Source organism: Leuciscus leuciscus, assembly GCF_965113295.1.
Source record: "Leuciscus leuciscus genome assembly, chromosome: 1".
Lineage (NCBI taxonomy): Eukaryota > Metazoa > Chordata > Actinopteri > Cypriniformes > Leuciscidae > Leuciscus > Leuciscus leuciscus.
The window spans coordinates 15,099,082-15,123,570 of record NC_138725.1 but is presented as its reverse complement, the minus strand read 5'-3'; the positions used below and the strand labels follow the sequence as shown (position 1 = coordinate 15,123,570).

At 38.3% G+C, this 24,489-nt stretch overlaps 1 protein-coding gene across 4 annotated transcripts in view; it reads right to left on the bottom strand.

The window, feature by feature from the left end:
* Positions 1-4,519: 4,519 nt before the first annotated feature.
* The window catches only part of LOC309501062 (uncharacterized protein), a 39,062-nt gene continuing 19,092 nt past the window's right edge, over positions 4,520-24,489 (bottom strand). The window contains exons 1-4 of one of the 4 annotated variants that reach the window (XM_082173018.1): positions 19,275-19,742; positions 17,201-17,397; positions 10,821-11,548; positions 4,520-5,715 (exon numbers count right to left, since the gene is read on the bottom strand). In XM_082173018.1, the coding sequence (XP_082029144.1) occupies positions 4,847-5,715; positions 10,821-11,220 (1,269 nt within the window). In that variant the 5' untranslated portion in view covers positions 11,221-11,548; positions 17,201-17,397; positions 19,275-19,742 and the 3' untranslated portion in view covers positions 4,520-4,846. Of the gene's footprint in view, positions 5,716-10,820; positions 11,549-16,219; positions 16,438-17,200; positions 17,398-19,274; positions 19,743-24,489 lie in introns of those variants that run through there. The other 3 variants (XM_082173019.1, XR_014206761.1, XM_082173020.1) reach the window with 3 other exon arrangements.

The window sequence follows — 24,489 nt, the reverse complement described above, 5'->3', positions numbered from 1 at the left end:
CCCAAACTTATTGGCTCATTCACTGTCACCAAAGTCCTTAGTCCGGTGGCAAACTTCCTCCTGCGTACAGGAAAATTCATCCCGTCTTTCATGTTTCTAGAAGAAAAGTTGGAGAAAAGTTGGGTACCTTCAAGCAGAGCCGGATTAAATAAATGGACTACACTAGGCAGGCTGCATTTTTTGGGCTCCCCTCCATCGATGTTATTTATGAATTGAAATCTGAAACTTACCAAAGTTACTAATAAAAGTTAATTCACATTTTACATAGCCTAGTCTTTGGTTACAATTGGTTGTTTGTATACCAAAATAAGTCATGTGTTGTATATTAAACAGTCTATCAGACTCTTTTTTTATATTCATTATTTATACGTCATTACACGGCTCTATTAAATGCTATTATTTAATCCTCATCTTATCCATTGGGAGTGTCATTGTTAAGGCAGTAGTACCAGTAAATAACCAATAGGTGTCAGTAAACTATGTAAACAGAGCAAATAAGTTTATCTTATTTGCTCTGTTTACATTTAATCAACACATTTAATTAAGATTTTCTGCAAAATGCAATAGCTTACAACATTTTTAAATGTTGTAATTAAGATTTTCTGCAAAATGCAATAGCTTACAACATTTATAAATCTTGTAATTAAGAACAAGAAGGCAAACATGACCCCTTCACATTCATCAAGACCATTTAGAAACTGTCTTACAATAAATAATAATAAATATAAGGATGGAGGATTTAAACTATGGAAAACTAAAGGTATTCAGACTATTAAAGACTTGTATATGGATGGAATACTTCTTACATTTCAAGAATTGTGTGATAAACACCAGATTCCCTCAAAACATTTCTTTTTAAATATTCACAGCTTAAAAGTTTTGTCTTCCAGGTCTACAGATATTATGTACATTCCCAAACTGTTAATTGAGGAAATAATTGGAAAAAGAGGTGAAAAGGGCCAATTGTCAAAATATTATAATGTAATAATGTCTAACTCTAAAGAGACAAATTAAACGCATGGAGGAAAGACATTCAAGAAGAAATAGAGGAATTTGAATGGACTGAAGCATGTTTAAAGGCGCAAAAACAAATCATAAACACGCGGCTTAAATTATTACAGTATAAATGGTTGACAAGGGTTTATATAACACCTGAAAAACTCAATCACATGTCTAGCAATATTCCTGATATATGTACAAAATGCCAAAATTATAAAGGAACTCTAATTCACTGTCTATGGGAATGTTCTGATATACAGACGTTCTGGAAGGATGTCATAAACTGTTTGTCAGAACTGTTTAATCTTAAAATACCACTTTGTGCCAAACTTTGTGTACTGGGAATATATCCTACAGGTTTCTCACAAACGGCAAAGTACTCACGCATCCTGTCATCAATTTGGTCCCACTTTGCAGGATCAGATGGGTAGCTTGTTAATACCCTTTCTGGGTCTAGAGGCTCCTGCTGCAAAACGATATTGGGCTCACTTCTGGCTGGCTGCTGTTCTTCCATCAGTTTGTCCTTCTGTGACGGAGCTGATGTTGACGGCGCCATAGCGTCTTCCGCCGCATTTCCCGCCGCATCTTCCACCGCGTCTTCGGGCCGTGTCTCCGGGCCTGGCTTGGCCTCTGGCTCTGCTGACTCGAGCAGGTTCACAGCTGTCGGACGGCTGCCCGACAGAAACTTCTGTAAAGGCCCCCGCTGTCTCTTCTTTTGTTCCTCTTCATTTTTTTCTTTTTACGTTTTGCCGAACCCGAAAGCATCTTGAATGTTAGCCTACTCAAAACTCACCTGCCTGCTAGCTTTGTTGTCCCGCTCTCAGAGGTGGGTAGTAACGAAGTACATTTACTTCGTTACATTTACTTGAGTACTTTTTTAGAAAAATTGTACTTTTAAGAGTAGATTTGAATGTGGGTACTTTTTACTTTAACTCGAGTACATTTCTAATGAAAAAACTGTACTTTTACTTCGTTACATTGGGCGACGTTCCTCTCGTTACTTTATTTTAATGCAATGTGTGTTGTTAAATGCGTAGTTTATTCCAAGCGCGCTGTATTTTTTTTTCTGGACTTGAGCGATGCTCAATTCACAAATGAATCACTCTTTTGAGTCGATTCTGTTCAAAGACTTCATCAAACAAGTTCAGATCTGTCTAAGTCGGTTCGCGAATCAGTTTGAATGATTCAGTTCCTGATTCTGTTCAGTACCCTGCACGCGCTGAATCATCTGAAGCGATTTCAATTCACACTGGACTCGGAGTCGTAACAGGAAGATTTAAGCACATCAAGAGCGTTAGATGAAGTGGCAGTGGACCTACAGTACAGTCAAGTGAGAGCAAATCTTCAAATGCATCATATTTTTGCCAGCGATGAAGATCTTTATTAGTTGAACATCTTCGTAAGCTGTCTGTGAATGAATGATTCCACAGGAGTCAGGACCATATATTCGATTTCATTTCACTCAGGTAATACATTTTACAACCAAACAGATTATTACGCCACGATACTAGAAAGTATGATATTACCCGTTTTTTGGACATATACATTAATTTACATTAAATAAAGCTCCCATTGTTCACAGTTTATGAACACCCACCATCCCGCGGTAGTGTGTGTGTGTGTGTGTGTATTGCGCAGTGGCGTGCGAACTCGACTTGAAAACGAATGCCTTTGCCTGCCGTAGATAGTTAACCAGTTAAAACATGCTTGCAGAAGTATACATTTGATTATATTTTGGAGAACAGTCAGAAGAAGATTCGTCGATGTACTTTTTTTTTTTTTTTTTTTGTGTGTGTGTGTTCAGGTTCAGTAGCAGTCATGAGCGCGAGCACATGTGAAGAGTTCTTAACTCTTCTCTGTCAATACATGCCTTTGAATGCAACACTCTGCAGATTCACTTTATTTCGACATTGTCTAATAATCCAAATGTAGTTGTATAAGTTACTATTATACAAACCAGAGGACAGGCAATGATTTTCGAGCTATACAGATGGCAGAAATATTGCTTACGTCTCTCTTCTGTTTTTGTTGCAAAGATAGCTGATAATAATAGTCATTTAAATAAACAAAATCTAAATAATATCATATTTTATATATATGACGACTTTAGAGGCAAAAGCCTCTAAGTACCATCTGAAATTTTCTTCTAAAAGAGCATTTTTATCAAGCTTGTATGTTTATGTTCACACTTAAATGGCAATGAAAAGTAGCCTACCTATTAATTGTCATTAAAGTGAAATTACTGAATTTAAATATACGAGCTTGATAAAAATGATTGTTTTAGAAGAAAATTTCAGATGGCACTCAGAGGCTTTTGCATCAAGTCTTCATATATATATATATATATATATATATATATATATATATATATATATATAGGCCTATATGATCCGAAGTAACTAGTTACTCGCTACTTGAGTAGTTTTTTCATTGGATACTTTTTTACTCTTACTCAAGTAACTATTAAGATTATTACTTTTACTTTTACTTTGAGTAAATATTTCTATAAGTACTTGTACTTTTACTTGAGTACAGTTTTTGGATACTCTACCCACCTCTGCCCGCTCTGACCTCTGACCGCCGCTGACGTCCCCTCGGACTTAAATGGCTGGCGCCTCTATATATATATACAGTTATGGGCTGGCGTTAATGTGACGTAATGTAACAGTCTATGGTTAAGATAAACATCGTCACTATTTTTAGTTAATTAATAACTATTAAAATAAATTGTAGATAGGACATTTGTACATTTTTATTTGTTAAAAAAAAATTTCTCCCTCTGTCTGGGCCCCATCCCGCCAATCGGGCCCTAGGCACGTGCCTAGTTTGCCTTTGCGTTAATCCGGCTCTGCCTGCAAGATACACTCTGGATCACTCTCTTATTGATGATTACAATCGACTGGTAAGTTCGTAAGGAGGCGCTCCTAGGGGTACTGTCACGATTCATGAATTCACTGCCTCTCTCTCATCCTGTGTGTTTGTGTGTGGCCGCTGATTACCATTAATTATCATCGGTCCCAGCTGTTATCTAACAGCCGTGCCTTTAAATGTTCATTGCCTGCTGTCTTGTGTTGTCAAATCATTGTTTAAGTCCCTGGTGTCGTGTCCTGTTTTCTGACCTCTAAAGCTACCTGTTTCCTGGATTTGGATTCTAATTCCTGAGTTTTCTGGACTGCTGTTGTGGATTTATTCCTTCTGGAAGTTCTGTGGTTCGTGCCTGGGTATCGTTGGATTCTGCCCATGTCTACACCTTTACGGCTGATCGGGTTGCCTACTCAACGTCCCTGCGTCACCCAGATTGACTGTGGTCTCCACCTTTTGTTTGGACTTGTTCTCACTTTTGATCAATAAACATTAATTTCTCGCTATTGCATCTGCAGCTTATTTTCTCTTCACAGCAGCACTTAGTTTGAAAAAAGTTTCATTTAATTAATCTTTTAATCAAATTAATGTTTTATGCCTTCAGAGAAACGAACCAAAATGCAACAGAAGTTAGAGAGTTTCAAGATGATTTGCCTACTTTCCCAGGGTCTCCATCCAAATTATTTCCTGTTCCTCAACAAGGTGTGAACTCCCCCAGTATGTGATCCAAGTTAATGCAAACTCCAGTTGTTATTTCATGCCAATGTGTGTCTTGGTCTGATTACTTAAAGGGTCTTCAAACCCTAAACGCATTATTTGAGATGCTAACAGATACAGTGCAAAGCATAAATAAGTGCACCCCCTGCAGGTCTGCTTGATCAGTTACCAAAGAAGCATGTTAAAATTAATATTAATATATTACAGACATTCTGTGGTAAAATGACTTTACTTCTTCTTTTCTACTTTTTCTCCAGTGTGGTTCCTCTCATGTTTTTTTCAGATTTGTTGACGCATTGAATCTCTTGTCACAGTGTGAACACTTGTAATGTTTTTCTCCAGTGTGGATCCTCTCGTGTGTTTTCAGACTTTCTGACTGACTGAATCTTTTGTCACAGTGTGAACACTTGTAAGGTTTTTCTCCAGTGTGAATTCTCTCATGCTGTTTCAAACTGCTCGCTGTAGTAAAAGTCTTCTCACGCTCAAAGCACATGTACTCTCTCACACCAGTATGAATTTTCTGATGTTCATGTAAAGATTGCCGCAGTGAAAAACTCTTTCCACACACAGAACATGAATGTGGCTTCTCCTTTATATGAACGCTCTGGTGTCTCTTATGGGAATTTTGGCGAATAAATGTTCTGCCACAGTGATCACATGTGAACGGCCTCTCTCCGGTGTGGATCCTCATGTGTTCCTTAAGTTGTGTTGATTGAATGAATCTCTTCCCACATTGATGGCATACATGTGGCTTCTCTCCGGTGTGGATCCTCATGTGTAATTTAAGGGATGATGGTTCTGTGAAACCTTTCCCACATTGATCACAATTAAACGGCTTCTCTCCAGTTTGGAGAAACATGTGTTTATTAAGATTACATTTACTTGTGAAACTGTTTCCACACTGAATGCAAGTGAACGGCTTTTCTCCAGTATGAAATCTCATGTGAAGCTCAAGACTTTGTTTGCTTGATAAACTCTTTCCACACTGAGTGCAGGTGAAAGATTTCTTGGCTCTTCTTTTCTTTAAAAATGTATTTTTAGTCTTTGAGCGACTCAAAGGTTTTTCTCCAGGTTTGACATGATGTTCCTCCTCCACTTCATTCAGTTCTTCACTCAACTTGTTCTCTTCCATCAGGTCTGACATGAAAGGAAAAAAATTATTAATTTCATTTTCAGTACATCAAAATAATTCAAAGACAGAAATACGAAGTGAAAGTACATCAAAGTGAGCTCTGATCTAAGAGAACAACTGCTATAAATATTACAAATCACTTTCATGCCTTTTTATAAATTAATTGCATCTACCATTTGCAATAATACCATTAGCCACATTTCCACTGTCGGGCCAGTGCGAGCCAGGGCTTTAAACGGGCCGTGCCGGGCTAAAAGCCTGGGGTCTGGAGCACCGGGCCCCAAATCTGCTGCGGGCCAAAAGCTCCACAGCGCTTCACTAAAACACGGCCGTAACACGCCTCTCTGGAACAACGTTACACTAAACCCATCTCTTCACCAACAAATGGAAGTTTTATCAGAAAACTAATCAGAAAGAAAATCACTGGACACAGCGTGATCACAAAACAAACATGATAAAAGTGACCGTTTGCTGCCATTTTTGTTGTTTACTTGAATATTTAAAACCCATCACATTTAGAAAGAATGATCATTTTTACAAATATGCCACCAAAAATACGACCTGAGGAGCTTTAGCACTCTCTCGATTCTCAGTAGGCTACAAATATTTTCAGTCAGAGAAACAGAGAAAGCTCCTGAAAAAAAAGTTTCCTTATTTTATGATAGTCCGGTATAAAGAGACGAGACGTAGGCTACTGACAGATTAAATAAAAACATGATTGTGATAGCCATTATGATTTGTCTTATTTTCTTTAAGCGTTCATTTACTATGTTTCAAGGGCGTGGGTTTAATCTCAGCTTTGGTGGGGACATCCCACCCCCACAACCCCTCATCAGCCAATCAAATGAAGGCGTTTCTTGTACTGTCGTCCTGGCCGTCGGAATCGATCCAAATAGCAGCATGCAGGGTTTTCCTGGCTCAAAACTAGGTGGAGATGGTAAAATCCTGATCATGTATTTTAATAATAGATAATGTATTTTTTATTTTTCGTATAACAATATAGCCTACTGTGTTTCCCACAATATTTTGTTGGCGGACCTCGGTATCTCTAGGGTGGTCCGGGGGCATGCATGATTTAAAAATAACATTTATTTAAAATAAAAGATCTTCTTTTGGCAAAATTACGTTTCTTTAATAGCCTAAACAGAGGCTTTACTCCCTTCAAACTACAATTGTCTATGTTTCATGATTTATCTGTTGTCCACCCTCGATTAATTTAAATATTTAGTTTTTATTACTTGGCCCGCCCGACCTGCAGATTATGATCCGCTTAGCACTATCAGCAAACTACCGTATACAGTTTGAGAATGGACACAAGCCGGGAACCCGCAACAGAATGGTCACGGTGGAAAAAGTGTATCTGAGCATGATTGTGACTGTGTGTCCGAGTTTTGTCGAGAGCCGGAGGCGGCACAAAATTTGACGGCTCGTAATTCTCTAAGCAGGAAAAACCCTGAGTCGCACAAAGGAGTTCGCTAAAATATTGGTGGGGACAATTTTGTCATCTTAAAATATTGATTCGAACTAGTACCCAGCGTCCCCCCTAGCCTGGGAAAACCCAGACAACTTCCGGCAAATTTAGATTTGCTCTGCAAGTAGTCTGGCAAAGAGCCCATTCAAACCCATTTCTAATCCGTCCAAATCGCGGCACCAATCAGAAACATTGAGGTCGGCTTTACATGATGACGATCGCTCTGGTTGGTTTTAGATCTATCCAATTGCGCCCAGAGGCATTTGAGGGACGTCCGTTGGTGAAGCGCACCAACTTTTAAATGCATTATTATATTCAAATTGCAAACACATGAGGACAGTCTCCATGAAAGACCCACTGGCAGATGAACGTGCTACTACATTTCTCTCGGAAATGGTAGGAAATTAAATGAGATTTAATAGAGGATTTTAACTGTGACAAGATGATTGACAGGGCAGTTTATGTGACAGGATGCACGCGACAGATCCGTCCGTCAAAGATGACGAAGTAGTATGTCCCAAATCTTGCCTACTTTTTTGCTACACATTCAAAAGTAAATACCTTTTCTTCACAAAAAGAGTACATACTTTTATGCCGTAGTGTAACTTTTAATTTTAATTGGGACGCAGCATATGGCTTTACACGATGACGATCGCTCTGATTGGTTTTAGGTATATCCAATTGCGCCCAGAGGCATTTGAGCGACGTCCGTTGGTGACGCCCCTTTGGAAATGAGTTATTAATGAAGGTTTGCCAGACCCGGCCCTGGCCCGACTGTGGAAACGCGGCTATTGTTCCGACCCGGAGTTCCTCCTTTTCCGGTTTCGTTTATTCGTGTGTGTATGTGTGTGTGATATTGCAGGGTGGAGTTGAGTGACAGGTGCTGAGGATTATTTGTCAACAGCGGCCTGATAAGACGATGCTCCTTTTCCTGCGAACAGGCATTTGGGCTTAAGACGTCTCCAGGTACGTTTGCACAACAACAATATGCTTTTCCGCGTACAGACGACACCATTATTAAAACGATCTCCATTCACATGCCAAACAACTAAAAACGCTGTATTCTGCTGTCAGGCCATTATATGGCGATGAAACACTATAGACTGAACACATTATACACATGTGCGTGACGCCATCGTATTCAGAGATTCGCGTTTTTGTTGTTGGAGACCGTTTTCAAAACTTTGCATTTTCAGGCACAAAAACGCCATTGTTTTGTAAACAAACGGCCAAAACGCATACAAAGTTTTTAGTTGAAAACGGTGTTGTGTAAACAGCCCCCCCTTCACCAGAAGTTATTTTGTATAATTGGTGCTTTGTAATTCTTTGTAAGTTACTATTTTGTGTAATTAATGTTGATGTACTCTTAAACATTTTACTTTAATAAATATATACTATTCTTTGGGTCATCCTAATTTGCCTGGCCTCCCTGTTAATGTTTAACCTTGCCTAGAGCCAGGTGAGAGCTGAAGGCTGATCCTTTTTTTTCATATCAAAAGTAACCTGCTTTGTCTTGTCTGTCGGCCTCTTTGCTCTGCGATTTTTCTCTGCGTAAGAAAATGGATATGTGAGCGTGTGAAAAGTGTCAATTGCCTTAGTCTCACATTGAATGCGTGAGTTGGCAGCCCTGCTTTTAGAAGGGGAATAAATTGTCGGCAGTGTTCCTCCTTCCGCCATGCTTCTTCTCCATGTGAGGATTGTGTACATTAGAGTAGAGTGTGCACTGCGCTGCATGAATACACGTGCTTATACATGTGGGGATTGTTTACATCAGAGTGCGCACGTGTTCTTGCTAATGAGTGTTCTAGCTAATGAGTGTTCTAAATTGTGCATATTCATTACCGCGATTTATCGCATTACCGAATACCAGCACATGTCGAAGGCCTACTTATTTTTCTGTAAGCCCTGTAGACAGTGATAAAGATCGTGATCGACGGGTTGATGACCACTACACAGTGAAGATTTATTTGAACAGTTAATAACAGTATAATAGCTTACTGACCATTTCATAGTCTTCATTTTGCCACATGAGTTTCTAGAGCTTTTTTATTATTCTGGCCTTTTCAGTGCCAACTTTGCTCCGAGGCTACTATTATCCATTTTTTGTATCTCTTATTTTGTGTTCGATAACTGTCTTGGACACTCAGGTGAAGAGAGGGACGGAGCTGTCAACTGATCACCACCTGGTGGAGGAAGCTGGACAGACTCAGCAGACCCAAACGTACTGTGAGGGTCTGTTGGGAACATTTGGCAGAGTCCCCTGTCAGAGAGATCTTCAACTCCCACCTCTGGCGGAGCTTCGACCGGATCCCGAGGGAGTCTGGAGATACTGAGTCCGAGTGGACCATGTTCTCCACCTCCATTGTCGAGGGGGCCACTCGGAGCTGTGGCTGTAAGGTCTCCGAAGAGACTCTGGCAAACTGGGAAGGATGGAACGGGAAATTGACAGACGGATCGGTGCAGCTTCGGCAGATGTAGCGGTCAGTCGTGGTAAAGGAGTATTTTAATTACTGTAATTTATCGGTCAATCTCGTTCCTAGTCTCACTTATGGTCATGAGCTGTGGGTCATGACCGAAAGGACAAGATCCCGGATACAGGTGGCCAAAATTAGCTTTCTCCGCAGGGTGGCTGGGCGCTCCCTTAGAGATAGGGTGAAGAGCTCAGTCACTCGAGAGGAGCACAGAGTAGAGCTGCTGCTCCTCCACATCGAGAGGGGTCAGCTGAGGTGGCTCGGACATCTGTTCCGGATGCCTCCTGGACAGCATCCCGGGGAGGTGTTCCGGGCACGTCCCACCGGGAGGAGACCCCGGGGAAGACCTAGGACAGGCTGGAGGGATTATGTCTCCCGGCTGGCTTGGGAATGCCTCGGTATCCCTCCAGAAGAGCTGGAGGAAGTGTCTAGGGAGTGGGAAATCTGGGCGTCTCCGCTTAGACTGCTGCCCCCGCGGCCCAGCCGCGGATGAGCAAATGGATGGATGGATTTTTTTGTTCGCACATCTCTAACAACTGAGCTGCAAGAAAATAAACAATAAAAAAAATAGTGGGGCTGAGCTGGGAAAAGCATTCAACCCGGTGCCATGACAACACTGGCCCTCGTGGCCAATTAAACAGACGGGCCACCGGGAATTCTCTCGGTGCTCCCGATTAGCCAATCCAGGCCTGGTTGCACTGTTATCATTTTATATGCGTGAAGGTCTCAGGTTTCTCAAACTCCATCTCTGCATGCTGTGAGTTTGGGTTGCTTATTTGTTCATCTGGGAATGCAGTGTGCGCCATTTAACAAGATTTGTAACGTAACTCATTTGTGAATCTACACCAAAACGATAATGCATAAATATGTTTCTAAATATGCATAGTTTTTCATCGCGATTTCAAAATAAACTAAACTTTAAACCCTTGCACTAAGTTTGCATGTTTTTATGTGCACATGTTCTTGTTCAATAAATTATTGAGCACTCATTTGAATTAAAGGTGGGATCAGTAGTTTTTGAAAAACACTTTTGGCCAATGTTGATATTTGAAATCACCAAAACAAACACGCCCCACCCCAAAATGATCTCGCCCCTAATTTGATAGCTCCGCCCCACACTTACTTAAGCGACCGTAACCCAGGCAACGACTGGCGGAATCTACTGTACCTGCTTGCCGAGGGTACGTGTGCGGCTTCTCTCCAGTGTGGATCCTCTCATGTCTTTTCAGATATTCTGATTGACTGAATCTCTTGTCACAGTGTGAACACTTGTAAGGTTTCTCTCCAGTGTGAATTCTCTGGTGCCGTTTTAACTTGTCCGCTGTAATAAAAGTCTTCTCACACTCAAAGCACATGTACTCTCTCACACCAGTGTGTATTTTCTGATGTGCATGTAAAGTATGCAGCAGTGAAAAACTCTTCCCACACACAGAACATGAATGCGGCTTCTCCTTCGTATGAACTGCCAGGTGTGTCTTCAGGGCTGCTGACCAAAGAAATGTTTTGCCACATTGATCACATGAGAACGGCTTCTCTCCGGTGTGGATCCTCATGTGTAATTTAATCATTTCTGATCGGGTGAAACTCTTCCCACATTGATGGCATACATGCGGCTTCTGTGTCGCTCAAGATTTTGTTTGCATGTGAAACTCTTTCCACACTGAGTGCAGGTGAACGGCTTTTCTCCAGTATGAACTCTCATGTGAATCTCAAGACTACACTTGCCTGAAAAACTCTTTCCACACTGAGTGCATGTGAAAGGTTTCTTGACTCTTCTTTTCTTAAAAAATGTATTTTTAGTCTTTGAATGACTCAAAGGTTTTTCTCCAGGTTTGACATGATGTTCCTCCTCCACTTCACTCAGTTCTTCACTCTCATCGCTCTCTTCCATCAGGTCTGACATGAAAGAAAAAGTTTTTAAATTGAATTTCCAGTACATCAAAATAATTCAAAGAGAGAAATATAAAGTGAAAGGACATTGAGCCCTGATGTAATTGTAGAAAGTAGACAACTGTTATAAAATATTATGATAATTTGATGCCTTTTTATAAATGGATTATATGTTCTTTAAACTTTCCATGAATGATGAAAATGTATCTTCCAATTATAACAAAAAAAAAACAAAAAAAAACATTATAGGCACAAATCCCATGTTTCTTTAGCAAGTACTATTAAATATATTGGTAACACTTTACAATATGGATGCACTAATATGCATTAATTCATGCTTAACTAATGCACAGATAATCATGTGTTAGTGTATGACTCATTAAACCACTAAACCATTAATTAATGATTACTGCATCAGCAACTAATAAAGATTCTATATGGTTAATATATTAAGTAATGTGTGAATTGTTATTAATTAAATATGTCATAATGTATTCATTCCTACTAATAGTGTAAATTAATGTGTTAATTACCACAATGGGTTGAAGTCATGTACTTCAACTTCGAATTGTCTGCTTTAATTAATCATTAGCTAATGATTTGCAAATGTATCATTATGTTATGACTTTACTTGTTGAGGCACACGACTATTAACTAATTGTTAAGTAATATGCCATTTTGGTTTTGACATCCACACTAAGCCATAGATTTCAATTTCCAACCATCTACAATCATGCACAGGAATATGTCAGGTTAAGCTTGAGGTCGTGGTACACTGAGAACATTCGGCCAAGTGCTGCTATTTCATAACACTGTGTCTCGACTGGACAAAGACAATCGAGCGTCCATTATAGTCAGTGATACTACACTGGATGCAGCGCGACGCTACACGACAAAACCCCGACAGTAAACCGATGCCACACTCTATTCCTGACGTACTCCGAGCTCTTGTGCTAGTTCTGTTACGAAGGACTAATGGACTTGCAATGGTTTCAAATCCACTGTAGACAGCTGGTCTCGTCCAGTGTAAACACAGTGTAACAGCGTCAGGAGTTCAGACTCTGGTGTGCTGATATTTGTGTGCACCCCAACTTACCCTTCACTACATTACATTCACTGCATGTGAAAACTGTCAAAACCCATAAATGGCATATTACTTAACAATTACTTAATAGTCGTGTGCCTCAACAAGTAAAGTCATAACATAATGATATATTTGCAAATCATTAGTTAATGATTAATTACAGCAGACAACTGGAAGTTGAAGTACATTGCTTTGACCAATTGTGGTAATTGACACATTAATTTACACTATTAGTTAATAAAATATGTTATTATATGTCTTTCACGTATCTTAGCATGTAGTGCGTGTGCGTGCCTATGTATGCATGCATTTGTATGTGTGCGTGTATGAAAAAAAGTGTCCTAAATGAAAACTGTTCAACCCAATGTCAAAAAAAAAAAAAACTTGTATGTATTATAGTTCATTTTTCAACTTTAAAGTGTTAGTTTTTTTTCTAAATAAAAATCTGTACATTTATTCTCGTTTTTTTTATTTTTGTCTATTTAAATTATATTTACTCACCACACACAATAATGGTCAATAACTGTAATTTGTTGAAAGCTAATCTTTTTCTGAAAAAGTTGTTTTAGAATTTTGCAGTCAAAAAATCTAATTATGTGAAAAACACCTATTTTAGCTTCAGGTTCTAAAGGGTTAAGAAATTAATACATTATGAAACATTTAATTAATAACAATTCATATATTACTTAATATATTAACCATATAGAATCTTTATTAGTTGCTGATGCAGTAATCTTTAAGTAATGGTTTAGTTCTTCATGAGTCATACACTAACACATGATTATCTGTGCATTAGTTAAGCATGAATTAATGCATATTAGTGCACCCGTATTATATATATTTGATCAATAACACAATTATCTAACATGCTATTAACATTAAAATATACAATACTGCCATATTTTAACACCAACTTTTGAGATTGATATTTATTTTACTAAAAATGTTTGACTTATTAATGGCCGTTCACACTAGACTTTTCCTTGCACTGACTTCCATTCATGCACATGTGAAAGTGGGACACCAGAAACACAAGCTCAAGTGAATAACCCTGTGACAAATAACATAAACGTTTTGCATTCAAGTGGAGTGGATTGTTTATTTTTATTTTTTTAAATTATTATTATTTGATATACACAGTGGCGTACCGTGGGGTTTCAGTCAGGGCCTTCAGCAACGATCTCCACTACTTTCTGAAACATCTCGCAGCACGGATGTAACTAATACAAACAGACTAATTTGGCCTGCTGCCAGCCAGCTTTTTTTTTCTTTTTTTTTTTACTACTACCTTTACCAGTGATCATTTTCAAATTCGTCATTTAATAAAAGTATTATTATAAAATAAAATCATGAATCTGTTAGTCTTGACTGGCAAGGCTATGATTCGACTTTACGCCTCAGCCAAATGATTAAACAGAAAATGCGAGCAGCGCCCGATGATGGAGAGAAAACGGCCAGGTGGAGCAGAGAGGGAAAGGACAACGAAATAGAAAGCACTCCAAGAACAATCAAGGCTTCAAGTGCAGGTCAGTTTCATCTGTAAATACTGTACTTTTTTCTTAGTTAACTTAGTATTGAACTGCTAGCAAATGTAAGCGGTAGCGCCCCTATTACTATCGTCACTCAAAATACTGTAAGCTAAAGGAGTATAATATTATTTAGTGTAAAGTTACATTAGAAATTTTGCAGACAAATATTAACATTTATATGGTAGGTACTGGAAGCAGGGAGACAGGAGTGATACTGCAGACATCAACAAAAAATAATACAATAACATTTTATTAGACAATTTAGAAAATTATGTCTGCCCATTTGTGAGGTTTAAAACTTGTTTTCCTTTCTTTCTTTCTTTCTTTCTTTTTCTTTTTATTAAATGAAGGTGGAGACAGTCAACCAACACTGGCTGTGGTGCAATGATCACACATCAGATTCAGCCAGGGAGTGAGATGACATGTAGAAGCAAAATAAGAAAAAAATATATTTTTTTTTGTATGACATATGATTTTTTGTTATTTATTGTATGAAATATAGTGTTGCTAAATGTTGGATATTTACGTAATCTTAAGATAAAAACAACAACATTTTGTCATAAATCTAATACTTTGATTTTTACTAAAATAAATGTAGATTCTGGGCAAACAAATTACAATAAGGTGGTTGTTTTGTACCAAGGTGGAGACAGTTCTGTTTGTAACATGAGGCCAGAACAAGTGACAGGTGAAGAAGTGACAGGTGAAGAAGAGACAGGTAACAAGAAACATACATACACTTTATACATGCATACATACTGTGATGGATTTTTAATTAATCAACTTTAATTAATCAACTAACATTTGTTTTTCCTGCAGGAACGACATTCATATTTAAATGTTTCCAAGCTTTGGGGGAAAACTTGTGACTTTGAGTTTCATGTGTGTGTGTGTGTGTGTGTGTGTATAAATAACAGAAAGGGGAAGTGAAACTAGACAGATGACTAGTTTTCAAACCTTGTGATAAGTAATCTCAGTGACATGTCAGTCTTATTTGTTTTCTCAATTCTATAAAAACTGTTGTATCCGTGTTTTCTGGTGGGATTCTCAATGGAATTTGTCAGAGATCCTCCGGCCTTGCTTCTTGGGAGAGATTCCCTGAGAACTGCTCAGGAAGATCTCCTGGCCATGATTAAAGCATTTAAAGGACATTTGTTGAAGTCTGTTTGTCGATTATTCCTGCGCAGGAAGTAAGCTAGTTTAGGGAAGCAAGTTAATTAGAGTAAGACTCGGCCAGTTGTCGACTGAAGACACAAGAGCTTGAGTATAAAGGTATTGGGTGTCGATTAGTAGACGCCCCAGTTTAAGGAATTGGGTGTCGATTTGTAGACGCCCCAGATAAAGGTATTGGTGTCAATTTGGAGACGCCCCAGATAGATAGGTTTAGGGAAAAATCTACCACAATACACATATATTTATGTCATGTTTTAGTTTCCAATAACACTAGTACTCCACTTTACTTAGTGTATGAGGCTGATGATCCTGGTGGAAGGGAGAGACACTGAGCTATTAGGGAAAATGAAGAGAAGGAAAAGGGAAGTGAGGATACCGTTCAAGAGAAACCCTTTAATTATTTTGCACGGCCCCAGCCTAAGGATTTAGACCAATAAATGTAATTTAGGGAAAAAATGGGGTTGTCCGTGTTTCGAAATTTAATCTGAATGAGATATTGAGATATCTTTTTTTTTGTGTGTGTTATGGTAACTTTATGGTGATTGTTTCTATTATTTATATTTTCAAAATTGTATTTACATTTGTTCTTTAAATGTACACATTTCTGAAAGACACATATTTTTCATTGAATAAATTACTTTAATATTTAAAGGTGTTAAGTGTATTAATTTGTTATTGCAAGTGACAATTAAGGGATTAAATTAATAATCACAACAATTTGTATGACAATTAATCGCCAAAGCCCTAAAACAGACAATCGCAATTATTTATTAGACAATTAATCGTCAGCCAAATTTCATAATCGTGACAGCCCTAGTCCCTGCTTGATATACAACCACTGATGGACATATTCGGTTTTGATAAAAATTAAATTAAAAGTGCAGATACGAGTGCAGATTTTGAAAAATTTTAATTGATTTCTGGACATCGTAATGTTATTGTACACATGTATTGTACATATCTGATTCAGCATTATATGGCAACCTCCTCCCCCTTGTGGATGACATCAGTGCGGGCTAGCGTCGACACATCGCTGGGCTCAAGGGGTGTTCTGTCACTGCACTACTAGTGCTCGTCCACGGAGCTACATATGGAAAATCCAGCTCAGCCTCACAAAAAAAAAAAAAAAAAAAACGTAACGTAACGTACTGAAATAGACAGTAACTTAATTTAGATATGTTCAGACACACATTCATTTAATTTAAATATGAAAAATATATATATATTTTTTTTTTAACAGGGCCAGCAGAGAAGAAGGCCCTGATGATGGCCCTGACAGCCCACCATGTTAAATGTATGTTTGTATAAAAGCTGCTGCAGAGTTTGATGTCATTTCACGACCGTTGCAGTGTCTGTAGAAATTTCACATGTTCAAAGTGTAGAGTGGCCGTGGCTTTAACTAGATTTAAATGAATAATTTTTATTAGCATTATCTGTGTCCTACATGTTTCACTCAACCCTGTTACTCCTGACATGATTTTCCTCCTTTTAAAAACAGAGCATTTCTTAAAACTGTGACACCCAGGAAGTGACATCATCTGGGCTCTTTCTACTGCATGATGGGAAGACAAGAAAATAATCTCAATCCATTGTCTCAGTTTTGACACAAACTGTAGCATTGACTGTATTCATCAACCCTGTTACTAAAGTTACTGTAAAAAGATTCTCTATAACTTTATCAGTAACTTTATGTTTACTGATTATTCCTAAAAATAAAAAAAATTAAATAAAAATTTGTAAACTATATTGAAAATGACCAAAATTCTGGTAACTTGCTGCAAATTGGGAACCAGATATAAAATATATAGTGCTTGAATGTTTCTAACATGAATGTTCTTCAGCATCATGAATGAATGAAGAATAAACACCAACCTCTTTGTTCTTCAGGATCTTCAGTGTGTTTCATTCTGCAGGGTTCTGGATCACTCATGTTCTCACTGTCCTCTTTAATAAACTCAGTCTTTGCAGATTTCAGCTCTTCCTGATGCTTTGATGCTCGTCTTCACTGATGATGTGATTACAGTGGGAGGAGCTTCACTGATGATGAATTTCAGTGTGGAGGAGCTGATCTGCCAAAATAAAAAATATATCAATTACTGAGTTGTTTTAATAATAAATGACGCTTAAGCATTTATGACTGTCTATCTATTAGTCGTACAGTAACCGATGCTAGTTCATTAATTATGTTTTAATGCTAATTCTAATGTTATTCTGCTTCTTCATTAAAATACAGGTAGATATCTAGAAATATACACTTAACAAAATTATAAATGCAACACTTTTTTTTTTGCATCTTAGGGCTCGCTAGCATGTTAGCTTAGCACACCATCAATACATGACAATTTGTGAAATTAAAACCATGTTTTTGCTCCAAACGTACTTTATAACGCATGTTGAGTGTTTTAAATAATCTGTGATCTGATTTGGCTTTGAAAAAAAAAAAAAACATACAGAAAGTATATTATATTACAGTATTCTGCATAATGATAAAGTCTATATCGATTAGCATTACATTATAAATATAATCTATTATTATGAAAATACCTGACATGGCTCGAAGAACACAGATAAATCATATGTCGTTGCAATCATGTTTATTGTCTCCAAAACATCTTTATCTGCATGCTAGGGTTAGGATACTGCAGTGAATCTCCCACTCCATTTAAAAGAAAAAAAGTTGTATGTGGTTTGAGGTTAGCATTTTGAGCTAAAGCACAACATGGTGAAAAATGTCAACTCTGTTCCCAATTTAAACATTTTGCATTATTTTACATTTATTAAGGATTCTAGGACATTTTACTGTAAATGATACATTTGTTGTATACCATTCCAGGTTAAGGATATTGAAGCTGTAGCAGCAGAAAGGCAACAGCAATACCCCTGTATGACGAATGCAATACCCCTGAGGCGAGATGACGAATGCCGGCTTCAGCCCGATTGACCAATTGCAGAAGCTCTTCCGCAAATAGCTTTCAAACATGCAAAAACAAAAGAGAGACAATGCTATTGGTGCCTCTAGGTGGAATTATGCAATGGAGGAAAGGTTTGTGGGCGACCACGACTGAATGAAAAAACTATAGCGGAGGTGCTTCAGAAACCCAGTGAATTAAGCTAACACACCACTTTGGTTCATGTTATTGTTTCTGGAAGTTAGTCACTAGTTCCACCTTTCGTCTTTAGGCAGGATCAGCCAAATCTGCATCCCACAGGATTCGTACGGAGGGCCTATGCCAAAGAACTTTTCTATACAACTAAACACAAATAATTGTAGCCCAGTACCATCTGTTAATACTTTACAGAATAAATACCATGCAAACGTTCACCTGCCCTCTGAGTCTTTCTGACACAACTCATTTACAGCTTATTCTTCACATGACTCTGTCTCATACACTCATACATACAATTTTTCATAAAATGACAAAGCAACAGCATTCATTTCCTCTTGATCAGTTATTTCTTGATCATTGGAAAGTTTTAATTAATGAAAAGTACTGAACTTTTTTTTCTAATCCAAAATAAATATATATTCAGAAAAAGCTTTAAGGGCATCAATTTAATTTAAATGAGAGTTTCTGGCTCTAATCAAAGCTCCTTTTCCTCTTTCTTCCAAACTATTCTTTAAGAGAAATTAATTTATTTCATTATCTGTGAAAAATGAATCCTCATTGCCTTGAAAGTTTGACTTAAGTATATGTTGTTCCAATATCTTCATTTTCTCTATCTTAACCCTTGTCTCTGAAACCGGGGGGAATATGTAAGATTTACTAGATTTCATGGGGTACCCAGATTTTACATTTCTTCAGCTCCGAATAACAACTTTGAAACCATCTATGGTGTTTAAAATATGACATTTATTTATAGTGTTGTATTTATATTCCCCCTAAATGACTAAGATTTCCATCACATATCTCCATAACCTGTAGAAATCAAAAAGATGTGCCATTACCTTCAGGTTTTGATCGCTGTTCGCTGGCTAGAAATTTCAGGGGGAGTCCGTGCCAAACTCAGTCTGGATTCGGGTGCTCTTGAGGCTCGATGGGATTATTGTCCAGGTTCAGATAATAGGTTTTTTTTTGTTGTTGGAGAAAATCACTCTGAGACCTGTTATAGAGAAGTTCACGAATCACCACATTCAATTGTTTATGCCCCTCGGCTTCCTGGAAACCTTCGCAGATCTTTTTCAATTCTCGCTTCCCCATAACTGAACCTTTTCTGCTGAGCTCTTCCTTCTGCAAGTCTTATAGTCAATAACAAAGTACAGAATACAAATCAACATAAAAAATATACGAGTAGTTTTCACCACAAGGTTCGTACTCGAACTGTCGAAAGTCTCACAATTTATACCCTTCAGAGATCACAGGGTTTTCCCCTGAGCACAAAGCATTTGCATACATTTATAAAAAGAAATACAGCATTTGACAAGACAGTTATACAGCAAACAGTCAGTTTATGCCCCTCGGCTTCCTGGAACCCTTCACAGATCTTTTGCAGTTCTCGCTTCCCCATAACTAAACTTTTTCTGCTGAGCTCTTCCTTCTGCAAGTCTCATAGCAACGTTTTTTACCTTCACACTTACTTCAATATGTCATGGCAAAGCAGAAGTTATACGTGTCTCGGTTGCTCCATATGTCCCTTGACCTACATGCACTAACAGCTAACTGCAGTTTTATAAGTTTCATATCTCTGAAGCAACAGGATATATGTAAAATACGTTACCTTATACCTATTCATACATATATGAGTTACACAGGGTAGCTTATTACAAGTAACGTAATCAGATTACTTTATCAAGTAACTAGTAAAGTAACGCATTACTTTTAAAATGTACAACAAAATATAATTTCGTTACTTTTTCAAATAAGTAACGCAAGTTAAGCAGCTGAAGACTCTGCAATCACTTCACCACTACACAACCTTACAAAACAAGGCACTTTCCAAGATAAATGTTATTTTCTACATTTCACTTCTGCTCTGGTTATTTGGATGGGCATTTTAAAAAAAATATTGTATTCGAATATTCGTTTATTTAAATGAAGTTTAACGAGAAAGACATTATTTTTAGTCATTGCACTTGTGTCACCATTTCTGAACAAGCTAATGATAAGCAAATATAGACTACAACAAACTTACACTGTATATCTTGAGATTTCTTTTAGTTGAAAACTATAAAAAATGTGTATAAACAAAAAAATTAAGCTGAAGCAGAACGAACGGAATAAACGCTTTAAGTTATGACGTGCCTCTTTAAAGTATTGTGCACCAATCAGGTCATAGCATAAATCAGCCTGCTGGAACCAATCAGATGACTTACACACATAAGGTGCGTTCCATTTGACCGTAAGTGGACTGCGAAGTGGACTTCACAGGGTATTCCGCCATCTTAAGTGAGATTCCAATCCGAAGGGAGCGAACATGTTCAGTTCAAAGGGAACTGCGCACGGCATAGGGAAGAAGGGAACATTGATACATCACTTCACAGGAAGTGGAGAGCGATGATCACCCAACTGTCATTTCGCGCACCACATCATCACCAGTCAGAACGGTCATAACTAACGATGGAGGAGTTTACGTATGTGTGTAACAATTAGCCTATTCATACATTTCGCCATTGTTATACAAATGACAGTATTTTTAACGGTTATTGTTGTGAATATTACATACACTATTTTTGATGATTATAATTTACCTCAGTGAATGCAGCCAGCTTAGCTAGTTTGTGAAGTAAAGTGATTTTATTTTAGGTAGTTGTAAAATAGTGCAATATAATTGTAAATTGTAATGGAAATTTTTATTCTAGCCAGCTAATACCATACATGGTGTTAAAGAAACTGCAAGTTGCATATCATCTTCTTCCTTACTGCTGAAGAACAAGGTCAAAATGATATTTACAGAAAGGACAGTTTGTTCTTTCTAAATACAGATAAGCTCGCTTGCACTAAGAGCAAAGGTGTTGCATTGGAAAAGATATACTCAATTGTTTTTAATGACATATGTGTGTAAGTGTGTGTGCATAAAGGGGTGTTAGAATAAGTGTGATAGGTTTTCTGTATATAAGCTGGGCAAAAAGGAGAAGTCGGCGCGCTTCTCTTATCAGACTCTGACTGATGGGTGAACAGCCTTTCTTGCAAGAAATAAAGATCTTTTATAACTTTTGAAATTTCCAGCTGTCTTCCAATTATTATTTAAAGTCATGAAAGTAATTTCCACGACAAAATGGCGACGAGGATGAGATCGCGAAGCTGATGACCTCCGTGGACGAAGCAATTGACTAATCATCCCAAAGACAAGAAGTCTCTGGCTCCGATACCCCAACGCTAAAAATGCAAGGGACGGGAGAATTGTGGACACCACGGCAGGCCTAGGTGGACGCGATCCTGATTAAAAGAAACCAAGCTGCAAAAGCACGGTGAGAAACATTTTTGCACTAATAAAATATCCCAAAAGGGTCAGTGAGGAGTAGATTTCCCAAAAGGGTCAGTGAGACGAGTTCTCAAAGGTAAAGACCAGTAGTGACGATTGCTGGCAGGGTGCGGTGACTGCACGGGAAAATTCTCAAAGGTAAAGACCAGTAGTGACGGATTACTGGCAGGGTGCGGTGACCGCACGGGGATTTTCAGACGGTAATCTGAAAAAAGGTAATTAGTGCAAAAATGGGTAATGTTAATAAAAAAGAGTTGGAGACAGTGGATTTCTCAAAAGGGAATTATTGTTCCATGACCAAGAAAAATGGAACGGGGTGGCATCATAGGATACCACAGTTAATTAAATTGTACGGATTTAATGTGTGTTTAATGTCTGAGTGTAAGCCATCTGCAAAAGACAAAGGAAAATTGGACAAAAAACAAGTCCAAAAATATACAGATGACTTTAATGGTCGAATTATAGATGTATGGTTAAATGAGGCAATTACCAGACAAAGAAAACAGATAAATGCAGCATTAGCAACCATTAGAGAGTGCAATCAGAGGAAGCCAGAAAGAGGAAGCCAGAGAAAAAAACTTTACTAAACTCTGTTTCTAATTCTTCCGAGGAAATGAGATGCATGAAAACCCGCCTGGGTGAGGACGACTGCTGTCCGGCTCCCTACTCCCCCTACCAACCACCACCAACAGTGGCCCTCCACGAACCACAAAGACAACCAGGAGCAATGGAAGGCAGAAGACAAAGACAAAGAAGAAGAGGGAACGAGTCTGCAAGCAAGACCACCAAGACACCCTGAACATCGAAGCTTGCTAGGTTCGATCACCCTGCCCTCTGCTCCTCCAGACTACACTCCTCCATCTCCAAAATTCGTAAATGTTCACCAACCCAAAGAGAAGCACAGGCCAGACAATCAAAGACACTACGTATGAAGAATATCTGATAACTGTTTTTCTGGATGGTCTGGACCGTGAAATAGGGAAAAAGGTCAAAACGTCTTGTGTGGGGTACCACCAAGCGCGGCTGGAAGAAATCTGACGACACGCAACGCATCAACAAAAGCTGCTGAGAGACCAAGCCAAGAACAAACAGAAAAAGACTGACAAAGACAGTCAACTGGCTCTGCTGAAGATGGGAGGGTTGATGATGGAAAATTACTCAAGAGGAGGAGGAAGAGGTGGCAGAAGAGGACGAGGCAGAGGAGGAAGAGGACGTGGAATGGGTGACCAACCTGCAATGGACCCTGAAGCTTGCTATAATTGTGGGCGAAAAGGACACTGTCCGGATCCTCCAAAGAAGAGAGGATTCCAACAGCCACCAGAGCCACAAGGAGATTGAAAGAAGGAGGGGGAGGGGAGCGACGGTGAAGGGTCTGACTCCCAGGTGGTAAATATGTCTAATCTTATCTCTTTTTCTGCTCCTTGCAATGAAGAAAATGTGCTTGCTGTTTCTTGCAATGAAGACAATTTGCTTGCTGACACTGAACGAATGTATAAAGCATTTGCAAAATTACCAATGATTGACATTAGTGTCGAGGGAAAGAAAATTAAGTTCTAAGTTGACAGTGGAGTGACGAAACTCAGCAATTAAAAATGAACAATTGCCTGATTTAATTGTATTATCTGGAAAATGGGCAACCTCCAGAAGTGCCACAGGGCATCTGGTAAAGGAACCATATACAGCAGATTTGTCTTGTCAGATTGGTGATCGCTCATTTTCTCATGCTTTTCTTGTAACTACTACCTGTCCTTGTAATCTTCTGGGAAGAGATTTGAAGTGTAAACTCAAGCTGAATTTGTATTGTGATGACAGTGGCCTCACTGCTGATATGAGTATGGTGCGAATGCCAACTGAAACATTATATGCTTTTGAATGGAGCACTCCTCAGTGTGGTCTGCAAAACAAAGCCACAGATAGGATGCCTCCTAACCATGATTTCATGGAAGAAAGTGATTTGCATTGCACATGTCATGTTAGCAGTGAGCCAGATGAAATTTTTGCTGAAAAATGGTCTGAACTACAGAGTGAGGAACTGAAAACCTCAGAGTTAGTTTGGTCAGATAAATGGTGTGCTGTAAAGGTTGAAGTGACTGATAGCCAAACATCTCTTTAGCTAAACCACAGACTGCAGAGTGGAGAGAATTGGGGCTTTTTGTGAAACAATGTGACTCACTAAAAGATTGGTGGCTGACAAAATGTGTGGCCATCTGAGCACAGGGTTTTACAAACAGTCACTACTATAAGAGAAAATATTAAGGGAATCAGAACTGTTAAAGTGATGAATAAATAGTACTATATGAATTGCACGTGTTTAAATATTATACTTTTTATATGAAGGCGTCTAGAATTTGTATCCCGTTATCCCTGGGAGACAGTGTGGAAAAATGGTTTTGATCTATGAGATTCTAAGAGTCAATGGTTTACTGTATGTTTAACTAAGATAATTTTTGTGCATTGTGCATATGGGAATGAGATTGGGTGACCAACTTTAAATATAAATTGTGATTTGACAAAAATATTGGTCACTCCATTTCATTTAAAAGGTAATTTTCTACATTCAATAGAAACAATGTTTTCTAATTATAACCATTTGAAATCACATGCTGTCATCATCAGCGAGATAGAAATGTTTTTTATTTTTGTTCATGGATCAAAGATTGTGTGAAGATTTCTAAATATTCTTTTAAATAGCTTATGAGCAACAGCAAAAGTGGAAAATTGAAATTGTGCAAAGAATGACA